We start from the raw sequence: 13,532 nt of genomic DNA on the forward strand, positions 1-13,532 counted from the left end.
GTGTGGTGCCACTTGAAACAGGACATCATCCTCTAGCATCAGTTTTCCTCAACAGTAGTTGTCGATAGCAGTATTATTTTTTGAATTGTGGACAGGTCAATATTATCTCAATTGCTTTTCTGAAAACTTATACACAGTATGTTACATTTCAAGCTAAAATGTATGAAAAGGAATTACTTTATAAAATATTTTAGTCTCTATAATCAATAAGTACTAATTCTGGATGTACAGTTGAAATTACTTTTTTAGAAACATTTGAATTTATTGGCACACTTAAAATTACTGTTCTTAATTATACAATCTTGTACAGTTTACTATGTTTTTTTCTGGATTCATTTATGAAATAATGATCAAAATTAATAATGTAGCAGAAACCAATAGAAATTCATTCGTTAAGAAAATTTGTAAACCTTTGGAATATTGTCATTTAGCAGAGGGTGGGAGTCATAAGCTTGCCTCTGATGTGATCGGATGTATCTTTGTATTCTTGTGTGAACAATATAGTTTCAGCTTTGTTAATGTGAAAAATCAAACTACTGTATGACGTACTAAAATGTGAAAAATATATTTACGTAGAAAATGCTGCAACACTTCAAATTTATTTAATTCAAACCAACCATGAGGACCTGATGTGAGATTTTCAGCTTCAAGAATCAGATCCTAGACAAGAATAACTGGAGCCATCTCAGCACGACAAGCTAAGTAAACCTGAACGTTTATTGTAGTCTTTGCTCCCCTCAATTCTTGACAGAAAACCTTGCTTACTAATTACCTGGACTGGACATTTTTAATGTGGACAATAGATGTGATCAGGAAGAAGGGATGAGACTACACACTCCAATCAATGCTTCATTTCAAGCTCAAAGAAGTAAATCCAGCATTTCACAGGAAATCATCATCATCAGACTCTTAACAGGCAATCAATTTGCCACAGATGACCCTTCTTTCCTCTTTCTGCTCTTCAGCTAGGCTTCAAGAAACTGAGTAAGCACAAACCTCTGAATACACTATGCGGTGGACAATTGTGTCAGGCACTACCGACAGATTTCAAAGTGAGCACTGAGTTGTTAGATTGTTTTCCCGTCAGTCACTTTGAATAAGAGTGTCCACATTTTGAAATACTGCAGGAATCACAACAGTATCGCCAGCCCAGTTCTGACATATTTCCTCTCCTTGCTCTGTTCATGACAGATGATTCGCTGAATGGTTTACAGTACTTCGAATTCACTGCCCAGTGTCTGTAGACATTCTATAAATACCTGTGAATATTTATAATGGTTTGCTTTTCTACCAAAAGAAATTCAATAAATACTTGAAGTTGTAGATGCCATTCTGAAGGCCAGTTAAAGCACTGCCACCCACTGTAAGTCACTGAAAACATACGAGATGAAGTGAAAATATTTAAGCAAGTCACAAACCAAATTACAATTTCTTTGAACAGCAATTGGCTGAGAAGGAAATATGCTGCCACTACTTATTGAACATCCCTTGCATGTATAAATGTGCAATCAGTTAGCAATTCTTTGAGACTGAAACAATTATTTGGTTACCATGAGAGCAGTAGAATATGTCAACTTCAACATATTCAGGGTATCAGAATTCAACACACACGCACACGCGCGCACACGCACGCACACGCACGCACACGCACGCACACGCACGCACACGCACGCACGCACGCCACTACTTTCATATGTATGCAAGGAGAAAATCTGTTACTTTCAGAAATGCCACTTTTCCTCCTACAATACTCAGCTGTTGTCTCTATTTAATATTTCAAACAAGCATTTATTTAACTCTATACAGACCAGTATCAGCTGTCAATATACTGGAAAAGTCAGGAACTATAACAGTAATATTAGAGTTCTGCAGAATTTACATTCCTGAGTCCAAGTATTCCGATAAATTTCAGAAGGAGTGGCTCAAGAGATATTCTTTCAATTTGTTTTTGAATATTTAGGATTTTCAATTTCCTGCCTGATGTCCATTGCCAACCTGTTTTAGACTTCTACATCAAGATGTGGAGGAGGCTCTGTTTGCAACTACTGAACGCACTGGGTGTAGCTGGCTGTAAACTGTTGCTCATGTTGACGGAAATGTTGCTTGGTCTTCTGAGGTCACACTCTTTTGCTTCTGTCTGCCAGCTGCATTTGAGAAGGAAGACTGCATGACATGTGGTGTGAAAGGTTCACCTCACCATCTGCAGCATTATGGCCAGAGAAGATCACTATTACCACCACCCCCTTGTGGTTGGCAGATAATGACTCAGATGTTTGTTGGTTTGAGGGATGTAAGAAGTCTTTATAGAAGTATTCCTTCTGTCCTTTCTGGTCTACCGGTTGTGTAGCAGGTGATTTTGCCACTGTAGGTGAAGATTTGGTGGCTTGTTTCACAGCTGGAGGAGGAGGAGATAGAGATGCTACTGTGATACTGGGGGATTTGACAACTGCAGGGCTGAATGTGAGGTCACAAGTCTGTGTAGTTATGTCCTTCATCGAGCAAGGTGTAGCAAGAACAGTACTGTAAGAGCCATATGGTCAAACAGAGGGCTTTCGACTAGCCAACAGCTTGTGAGCGGCAGGGAAAGGCATTTTTCCTTCAGCTGGATCTTCTGGATGGCCCCTCCCATCGAGATACACGGGACATTCTTGGGATGAGGCAGCATGGTCGCCATTGCAGTTGGTACAGCAGGGAGGAGGAGGTAGACAATCACCCTATGAGCATTCCTGCCACAAGTAACACATTTGGCCATGTTTTGGCAGGACATTCCAGTGTGGTTGTAATATTGACACTGGTAACAGTGCATTGGGTATGGAATGTACAGTCAGGATGTGATAACTTCATAATCTGCTTTGATCTTTGATGGAAACACTATACTATCAAATGAGGGAAAGAGAGTACGCAGGCATGAAGGATGCATCAACCTTTTTCTACACCCAACGGAATGCAGTGATGCCCTGATCAGAGAGCTAAGTTTGGATTTCTCCCTTGGTCAGACCATCAAGCAGCCTAGTGTAAATAACACCACACAAAGAATTCAGCATTGGATGGGCCTTGACACTAACAGGATAGTTGTGGAGGAGCAAAGCTGCAAGCAGTTGTTTACTTTTTGAGACCATTTGTGATTTTCAAGCCAAAGTGCCATTACATAAATGAGAGCAGGATTTTACAGGGCCTGCAATTGCATCAACACTTTTCAGAATAGTAACTGGACTAACTGTTGCAAAGGAATGACTGTCTTCCCTACGTGATGTCATGAGGAACTGAGGTGCAGCTGGGAGCTTCTTGGAATCTTTAGCCTCATTTCATTTATGTTTAGGAAACAATAGTCCGAGATGGTGATGTGGCTTGTGAGAGAATTGTGAGAAAATCTGCCACGAGTTCAATGGTGCACTCCTTCCAACTGGAGAGCCACTCAGAGGGGGGGGGGGGGGGGGGGGCTCACCCAACTTGTGATTGTTCAAACCTCCCAAACTTCAGACAGAGAGGCCAATTGGCAGTTTGGGACAGTCGCTGGTCAGGCAATCACCTCTCCCTGGGCCTGGCCCAAAACAGGGGGTATGTGCGAATCCTACCCACCAACCTGGGGCTGGGAATTATGCATTACCCAGTCACCTGTCAGACACATGGGCTAGCCTCCAGAAGTGCACAGAAAGGATGAAGAAACAAAGAGGAACCTCAAACACCGAAGTAGAGGAAGGATAGGAGACTGAGAACAAAGAAAGAAAGAAAAAAACAGTGGAAGGACTGTTCCAGTGTCAGGCTACTGGAACTTCAGAACACATTTCCAGAAATATCCCAGACATGTTCCCCAAGCATGAATTCACCAAAGAGTGGTGAGCCCGCCCCCCCCCCCCCTCTCTCTCTCTCTCTCTCTCTCTCTCTCTCTCTCTCTCTCTCTCTCTCTCTCTCTCTCTGTGTGTGTGTGTGTGTGTGTGTGTGTGTGTGTGTTGTTCTGAAATCTCGTTTATGTTTTCTGTGGGTTCCCTAAATTACTGAGGCAAATTGTGGGATGGTTCCAACTCCAAGGCCACAGTCATCTATCTATCTATCTATCTATCTATCTATCTATCTATCCATTTATCCAATCCTTGGCAAATTAGACCTAGAAGAATGTAAATGCCTATGAATCATTTTTTATCCTTGTTCTTAATTTCAGTTCCATGAAATACTCAATATCCTTGTACATTTAGAAAGTATTTTTGCCCAGCAAAAAATCACAGAGGACCAGGAACAATTTACATTGATGGTCAGTAATTTGCACCAGGGAGCAACTGTCATATTTACAGATGTTATCCTGCGACCTCCACACCAACGGACCCACCATGTTATCAAGATGGTGTTTATCATTCATTGCACCGAGTCCCCAAAACAAAAGCTTAAGCAGGTCCTGTATTATGAGCGAAGAGGTGAAAAACACCATCAGAATTCTGGAGACACTCTCTATAGTGGAAGTTAGTGTGGTCTTTTAAGAGTGGCTACTCCACACCTGGCAACAGCAGTTGCTTATACAGGTGCAATTAACCCAGACAGTGCATGAGTAGCAGCCCTTTGATAAATTGTTGCGGGTAGCCAATCATGTCCACAGCACATTAGACTTGGCAGTTATAGTGGCTGCAGCACCAGCAGATACTGACGGTACATGTCACAGTCAGGCACAAAAGGCCTCAGAAGAATGCTGATGTTGTTGTGCACTGGAGGCATTTCAGTGAATGCTGAGTAAGACCACATCTCAACAAGATTTACAAACTATACCGCAAAAGATGGCTGGCTGACTGCAGGCATTCGAGCTTCAAATAGGTTGACACAAATGGCAATGAGCACAACATTCTACTAATCTGCCAGGACTGCAGACAAGCTCAAGATCCTGCATTGACCATCTGCTGGTGTTTTAGGCAGTTTCGGCCACAGGCTTGAAGTGCATGAGGCTGAGTGATTACCAGAATGGTAATAGTGCTTTGCAATAGGCACCATGGACCATGGCATCATCGGTATATGAAACTTTTACTAGTAGTAGTTCCTGAACCACAGTGCAATATTGACATACCTGTGAAGAATACACAACCACCTGTCTTTGCAAATCAATTGGTCATTCAACAGAAACATGTGGGAAAATCAATTGGTTGCACATTGCTGACAGACGACCTGGGTTAGTATTTCTGGTGGTCACGCATTCATAAGTCAACAATCAGCCAACCTCATATGCAACCGACTTGGATGCCCTGGAGCCACTGCAGCTGTTAGGCATCAATAATACTAGTATGAGGACACTAGGTTGCATGGAACTGGCAACCGAGATGTGGTTCGCTACTCCTTCCAAGTGGATATTTGTAGTGGTATAAATTTCCCAACCTATCTTAGGAGCAAATTTCCCTGCACATTTTGCACTGCCTGTGGACTTGTCTAAAGCCTGGCTGAGAAGTCAATCCAAATGGCTCTGAGCACTATGGGACTTAACATCTATGGTCATCAGTCCCCGAGAACTTAGAACTACTTAAACCTAACTAACCTATGGACATCACACAACACCCAATCATCACGAGGCAGAGAAAATCCCTGACCCCACTGGGAATCGAACCCGGGAACCTGGGTGCGGGAAGCGAGAATGCTACCGCATGACCACGAGCTGCGGACGAAGTCAATCCAACAGTAGGAAAGTCTGTGGGGTTTTGAATATTTCTGCAGTTGGTAGGATGGTAGGACATTTCATGTCAGCAATATACATCAACAACCTGTTCTACAGGTATCGACGCTGCTGCAGGGCTTAAAGCACAATACTTTAAACAACTTACGTACTATACCTGGACCACCAGTTGAACGGTGTGTCTATAGAAGTGCACCAGATAAAATTCTGGAAATTAAAATTGTTTTTGAAGAGATTGCATTCTGGTAGCCTACGGCATTCAGGTAACACCATGGCATCTCCACCACATATTGTCAGGAAGAAAGGTGGTACCTGGCATCCTTACAGAGGTCACTGAGGATTAAATGCCAGTACCATTCCAGACAAATCTCCTATTCCACATATTCAAGATTTCACTTATGCTTTGGGTGATGCAACAGTTTTTGCAGTCCTGGATTGCCACAAGGCCTGAAACCTGATTCCTTTAGCACCTATGGACGTTCCAAAGACAGCAGTGATCACATCTTTCAGCCTTTTGTTCTTGAGCATGCATTTCTGACTTAAAGGTGTGGTGCAGAGCTGGCAAGGGTTTATTGACAAAATGCTGCAGGGATTGCCGTTTCATTTTGCGTATCTCGATGACATTTTGGTATGCTCTGCTGATGCACAATTACATGCCAAGCATTTGGATGATGTACAGCAAAGGTTCCAAGACTACAATGTGGTACTGAAGTAAGACAAATTCATGGTGGGTAAAAGTGAAGTGACTTTCCTCAGTTATAGAGTTTCATGTGATATAATCACTCCACTGCCAGAAAAGTTGACTTCGTTGTGAGAGATGCCACTTCATGTGTTTGGTGCAGTTCCAATCTCCTAAGCATGTGGTGCAGTTGCAGTCCTGAAGAATGACAACCTCTCTAAGGCACAAAAGGCAGATCATCAGCTGAAAGACTTACTGATGTATCAGTCTGTGAGTCTGTGACACCAGCAGGTTGAAGTACCTGGTTGTGGTGTCAAGTTGTGGTGCAATACCTCTTGGCAGGCACCACGACCCTATATCACACAAAAATTTTGCAAGATAACGTTTGACAGTGTGCACAATCTGGCACACTTAGGGATGAACACCATTGTTAAGGTAACATAACATTTGGCATTTTTTGCAAATGCATTCATCACATACTAGTTGGTGTGCTTCAGCTATTCCCTTCACACTGTGATAGATCAGGGCAGGCAGTTTGAGTCCACCCCATCCAGCAAGCTGGCTAAACTGAGCAGATTCCAATACCACCACACCACCAATTACCAACCATCCAGCAATGGTATGGTGGATAGGTAGGGAGAGGTATCATCACATGCTGAAAGCAGTCCTCATTTGCCACTGGGAAAGTTGTACTGTTGGTGTTGGTGTTGGTGTTGTAAACAGCTTATAAGGCTGATATCAGTCCTTCAGTGGCTGAGATGGTATATGGAGAGCCATAAGGATCATAGTGGAGTTTCTCACCTCTCCACTGCTCTTGGACCCAACAGAGAGACACTTTTTGGTATAGTGGATTTGGAATAACATGGCAAACATTTGATAAGCACTGGCTGTGCATCACAGTTACACCATGTTTTCTTGCACAAGACCCTAACAGACTGTTCGCATATCATGCTGTGCACTGATTCCGTGCAGACACCTCTTCAGCCTCCATATACAGGACCCAACCAAGTTTTGTGGCAACATAAACACATATTTGAGATTCTGCAAAATGGGAAGGCTAGTGACGTATCAGTGGAAAGACTGAACCCAATGTGGGAAATTCAGACAACGAGGCGAGTAATGCGATGGAGAACAGGGACAACATTCCCACAACCATGCAACCAGCAGATGATAAACCTAGTCCTGGGCAATTCATGCTGGTCTCACAGGCACCTGTTCTACTTGCCAAGTCTTTGCAGCTGAAGACTGTCTGCACAAAAGCTGGCAAAGTTATAAAATTCAAGTACCCCTATGTTCCTAATATTCTCCACTTTAAGGGGAGTGCTTTATGGGAAAAGACATATCCCCAAGTGAAGTTCAATAGACACTCTTTGGAATATGCAGAAGTGAGCAGTAATTGTTCTTTGATTGCATTGTCATTCTGAGTGCTTTCTGTTGAGGACAAAGTCATGATATCTCATATGTAGGTACTGCAATTTGATTACTACTACTACTACTACTACTACTACTACTACTACTACTGAAGGGGGCATGGCAAGAGCCATAACAGAACAACAGCAAGAAACAAAGAAAAAAATTAATAAAAAATTAAAAGAAATGGAGGAATTATGAGAAGATGCTTTAGTGAATGTGTGGTCCAGTGAATCTGACAAAGAAACAGCAGATCAGAAATTAGAGACAGAAGTAGACATTAGAAAAATTTAAGGGAAATTGATCAGAGGCCTGAATGACAACCAACAAGATAAACCTTTGCTGATTCATGTAGTGTATGTCAATGCTTGGTTTATCTGCGTTCCTTATAAGAATGCTTACAAATCTACTGAAATCAAACCATTTTCTGTTGACCTCTCATATACAAAAAGCCACACAGTAGCCAAACAGCATACTAGAAAATAGAGCTCACCCATTATGTGTGTATCCAACTCTGTCAGCTTCTCTGAATGCATCCAGCAACCTAATGACAAATTAGAACTGTTACACTTAATTTATTACATTTTCAATTTAGCACATTGAAACAGTATACTCTAAGTTCTACTAGATTTTGATTTTATAAAAACAGCATTATTTCTAAAAAAAAATTAATCCCTGTAAGTAAGGCTTGCTCTTACTCACTCGCAAATGTGAATAAATTAGATATGTGTAATGTAATTTAACTGCAAAGGAGTCAATGGGTAAAAGGAGAATGATATCTTTGAATTCATACTACTCCATTTATTCATACATACTCCATAAATGCCATCATAACTGAGGTCTTCAGGAATGTAGGTTAAGCCATGTTATACATTAACAGGTAGAAGCAGTCATTGACAGCTACTACTATAAAGAATACTAACAACCAACTACGAATACTGTTATCTACTTAGATTCTCAACTTTAATCATTATTTCTAAACTAATTTTTTCAAAGTATTATGTATCAAGATATTAAGTGTATTAGTAGAAAAGGAGTTATTTTCATAACTTTTATGTTTTGACCTACTACTGCATACATTTAAATAACTTTACAGGTTTCTGATAGATCTATGAGCAGTCTATGCACAGGAAAAGCTGAGATCTATTTAATATGAATATTAGAATTAAACAGAACTTATATTCCGGAGTTCAAATATTTTGAAAAATTATAGGACGAGTGGCTGATTTCTTTTTGTGTCATCAGTCTTCTGACTGACGAGGTGGTCGAGAGATTGCAGCTCGTGCCTCTTTAATTTCAACTGTCTGAACATCATCCGGAAATACTGAAGAATGGGATACAACTCATCAGTTTTGACTGATAACACCGTATGTAAACCACAGAGGATATATGACAAAACATTTGAAAGCATAAACCAGAAACAAAGAAATGTAGGACAGAGAACAGAGATCACAGACGTACATCAAGTAAACCCATATTTGTAATGTAATCGTATAATGTAACAAAACAATGAAAAATTGAAATATGTCACAGAGAACAGAGATTGTACATGTTCATTACAGAAACGCATAATTATAAAAGAACCTTCTGTAAAGAAAAAAAACAATAAGAAGAGAAAATGATTTATCGAAGTGCATAAAATACATGAAAATGGGACAGACCTGGGAATTAGAGGGTTTCTGGTGGGTACAACCTAAAAAGAGAACTACAAACATAGCCACAATTTATCACACAACATAAAAAATATGACAAATCAGACATTGATATCCTGTTCTTCAACTGAGGAAGAGGATTCTCATGTTACTGATGAAGGAAAAAGTGATCAACCTGACATTGGTATTGCCAATGCTGAAAACAACAACATACCTAACACTGGTGTCCTGTTTTTCAGATGAGTTATGTAGGCCAGCTGAAGAATAGGATACTAGTGTTACCAACAGTGAAAGGAACAGCATACCTAACATTGGTATCTTGTACTTTAGTTAACCTATGTAGGACAGCTGACGAACATGATTGTAGTACTAGCCACACTGAACAAAACAAATGATCTAACATTGGTATCTTGTTCTCTCGTAGATCTATAAATTACCTATTGTGGACAAAACTACTAATCTTACATAGGTATCCTGTACTTCAGTTGATCTATATAGGTGAGCCAAAAAATAGGATACTAGTATTACCCATAACAAAAAGAACAACAAACCTGACACTGATATCCTATTCGTTATCCATGGTGGATACATTATTAAATTAAAATATGTACACAGATTCCTTAAAATAACGACCAACAACAAAATCTATACATAATTTCTTTCTTTTAATGACACAACTATTTATCTAAATTTATGGTTTTATGCTTTGCTTCCCAAGATAACAGATTTATTATCTATGGTTGAGAAGTAAACAAATTATCATCTATGACTTAAATATGACATCGTTGGTCAAAGCCAATGAGTTTCATCCCATTCTTCAATTCACCCAATCCAATGTGGGAAGAAGTTTTTGGAGAAGACACACAGGATGTTTGGACTGGTTTCAAGCATACTCAATTGACATTTTGTCCAGAGATGTTGCAGGTCATTCCATCAAGTTGATTCATGCTTCATTGAAGAAGGTTTTCAGAAGGTCAGTGCACTGTGTTCATTAACAATCATCTTGAAACATGGATCCATCACCTAAATATTGGCTCTTGGACTGGACAGCATGTTGGAGGGTCCTACAAAACACCTCAAATTACTCTTGATACTGATGGGAGGCATCCAAAATTCATCCAGAATACTAGCTGAAAATATGCCTGACCCACTTCCCTGGTGAACACATGAGGTGGCATGCCTGAAATGTACATTGGTACCAAGCCAACTTCACACTCTTCTACAACAATCATCAGACAAATCTGGCACCCATCTGTGAACAGAAACTGGCAACATTAATCTAGGTTTCCTTCCAGGTGTTCCCTTGCTGACCCTCTCTGTGCACGATGACACTGGGTGTTTGTGCAATTGTTAAAAAAAAAAATGCTTAGAAGTCAAACAGATTATATAGGTCAGTTCTGTAGCAGCTGCGTTGACACAGCCCTTCCAGTTGCCTCTAACAATGCAACACACAGTTCTGTTGCATTTTTCTCAGGTACCTATGAGCCATAATTTACTAGAATCAGCCATAAGTTTGAATTTTTGATGATCATTTTAAGGCAAATATTCAGCTTTTCGTCTCTCACCATAGCAGCTGAATGTTTGAATGACATTGCTACATTGTACACCAACTTGCAAGCAGCTTCCTGTGCTAGCAACCCTCCTTGCCATAAAGAGATCTATGCCCACTTGGTCTATGCTTGAAAAGAGCCTTCAATATATGTCAACAGATTGAACAATCTACTCAAATCACATTGTTCCATTCACAACTGGAAACATGGTGCACCCTAATGTGTCCCATTCACAACTGAAAACACACTGCACTCTAATGAACTGCACTGAGATTGCATGTTTACGTTTACTGCTTGCTAATCTCATAGCATGAACTATCATGTTTTGGAGGAGAACAAAAAAGGTGCATTCACGAAAAGTAACATTATGAGGAATCATAAATGGAGCTTCCAACATGTTATCCAGTTCCTACAGGTGGTACAAAAGTTCTGAATAATATGCACAAAATGAGACTGAAGTTCTGTAAGTGCTACACTCAATCAATTCATGCTGTCTGCCTTATAAATCACAGGTAATGAATGTATAATTCATTTCCAGTAGCCATACTTATGGATTATAATTATTTTGAACCATCATTGTATGTATAGCTTGTCCATTTACTTTGTGAGATCACAATACAATGCTGATGTTTCATAATGTTAATGTGTAACTAGTGTCATCCTGAAAGTGGCACAAGTTATTAATTGGATGACTCTGCTGAATGCCAGTCTCTTAAAGGACCGCTAAATGTGGTCATGTACATAAAATGTTTTGTGACAACTTCAAAAAGACATTTCACTCATGTTTCTACCTTTTTACTTTGTTTCCTTTTTCAGTGAAGTGATTATTCAAAATTCACTTCACATTCTTTGTTCTTTTTCATTCAACTAACTTAATTCACAATTAAGTAGTGGCCTTCAGAAATTTCAGTCTTTTACCTTCATAAGGAGGAGAGACTGCTTGGTGCCACAAAACAGGCAGCCTGTCACAGTCATTAAAATGACTGTGCAAACATTTCACTTAAGATGGACATTTACAACCATCAGATATCTCTCCTAAAAGTTAATGCTAGAAGATAAATATATTAAGCATATTAAGCAGTGACTTCAAAGAACATATGCATAGCAGGAGAGAAAGATAGATAGATAGATAGATAGATAGAGAGAGAGAGAGAGAGAGAGAGAGAGAGAGAGAGATATCAGGAATTTCACTGACATAAAACAGGTATTATCAAACTGTTGGTGCAATTTTAGCATAGAATGGTCTTGATTTAATTGTTTGTACTTACATTTCTTCTAAGCTGAGAACAACTCTGTGCTGATATGCAAAGTAATGCAGTTCTGATCGAGCTTGGAACATAGCAAAGACAGTAATGGCCTCCTTGTCTCTGATTATTATGTGAGCACGTTCATCACCTTCCACAAATCCAACTCTACAAAATTCAAAGAGACGTTTGCTTTGAAATGCTACTGGCACACCAAGCTGCGCTGCATCTCTTGCGAGGTATTCCCATTTGTCGACATCAATGTCATTAGTTTTATTTGATATTATCTGTCAACAAAATATACATTTAATAGTTCTTTATTTTCATAAAAGTTAAAAAAAACTACTGTCTACTTTGTTATTCAACATGAAATGTAAGTCATTTACAAAAAAAGCATCTGTGTTATTAAGTAAAGATTCAAGGTTACTGCATTATCTGCAGAGTAACATCAAAAATATATTTAGAATTCTTAAATATTAACAGACTGAGATACTTCATTTAAAAGCAGAATTTATGCGACAACTGGAAGAAGTACAATCCGAGACTGAAGAAGTAGCCTGTGCAATGTATCCAGAAACACAGCTGCCAGTTACATTGAAAAATTAATTCTGCCAATTAAAGTAAGCACATATAAAATAATGTGATGTAATACAAAGAATGACAAATACTGAAACAGACAGTTCACTTTCAGGCTATACAAATTAAAATTTACAAGTAGCAAGTATTATCAATAAACTGCTTGTTAAATGTGGCAAAGTAAATGTATCCAAATGATTGTAAAGATAATGCAATACTGGCTTGCATACATATTTTTCTGCATCCATGTGTGCAAGTGCACGTGCTGCAAGTTTCTGTAATTCTGTATTTGAAACTCTGTAATGGAGCCAGTGTGTCCAAGAGCATGGTTATCTCAGACAGATCAAAGTTCTTAGGAATGGATTCATCTGCAATATGGTTAATCACAATGATAATGTGATCCAATCACTCCTTAGACATACACAACGACCCATGCCTCTACCCTTCATTCGATGCCTGCGAAACCTTACATTTCAGCAGGATAATGCCCAACCGCGTGTTGCAGGTCCTGTACGGGCCTTTCTGGATAGAGAAAATGTTTGACTGCTGCCCTGGACAGCACATTCTCCAGATCTCTCACCAACTGAAAACGTCTGATGATAGGTGGCCAAGCAACTGGCTCGCCACAATATGCCAGTCACTACTCTTGATGAACTGTGGTACCTTGTTGAAGCTGCATGTGCAGCTGTACCTGTACACGCCATCCAAGCTCTGTTTGACTCAATGCCCAGGTGTGTCAAGGCAAATCTATTCTGCAGTGTCTGAAAACTCTAGAGG

At 39.8% G+C, this 13,532-nt stretch overlaps 1 protein-coding gene across 6 annotated transcripts in view; it reads right to left on the bottom strand.

Annotated features, from left to right (window-relative positions):
* Window positions 1-13,532, bottom strand: part of LOC124605815 (deoxynucleoside triphosphate triphosphohydrolase SAMHD1) — a 355,281-nt gene that overhangs the window by 38,804 nt on the left and 302,945 nt on the right. For all 6 annotated transcript variants that reach the window (XM_047137726.1, XM_047137725.1, XM_047137728.1 and 3 more), the window contains 2 exons: window positions 12,204-12,466; window positions 8,227-8,277 (listed from right to left, as the gene is read on the bottom strand). In XM_047137726.1, coding sequence (XP_046993682.1) covers window positions 8,227-8,277; window positions 12,204-12,466 — 314 coding nt within the window. The remainder of the gene's footprint in view (window positions 1-8,226; window positions 8,278-12,203; window positions 12,467-13,532) is intronic.

The sequence above is a fragment of the Schistocerca americana genome, chromosome 3 (assembly GCF_021461395.2).
Source record: "Schistocerca americana isolate TAMUIC-IGC-003095 chromosome 3, iqSchAmer2.1, whole genome shotgun sequence".
Taxonomy (NCBI): Eukaryota; Metazoa; Arthropoda; class Insecta; order Orthoptera; family Acrididae; genus Schistocerca; species Schistocerca americana.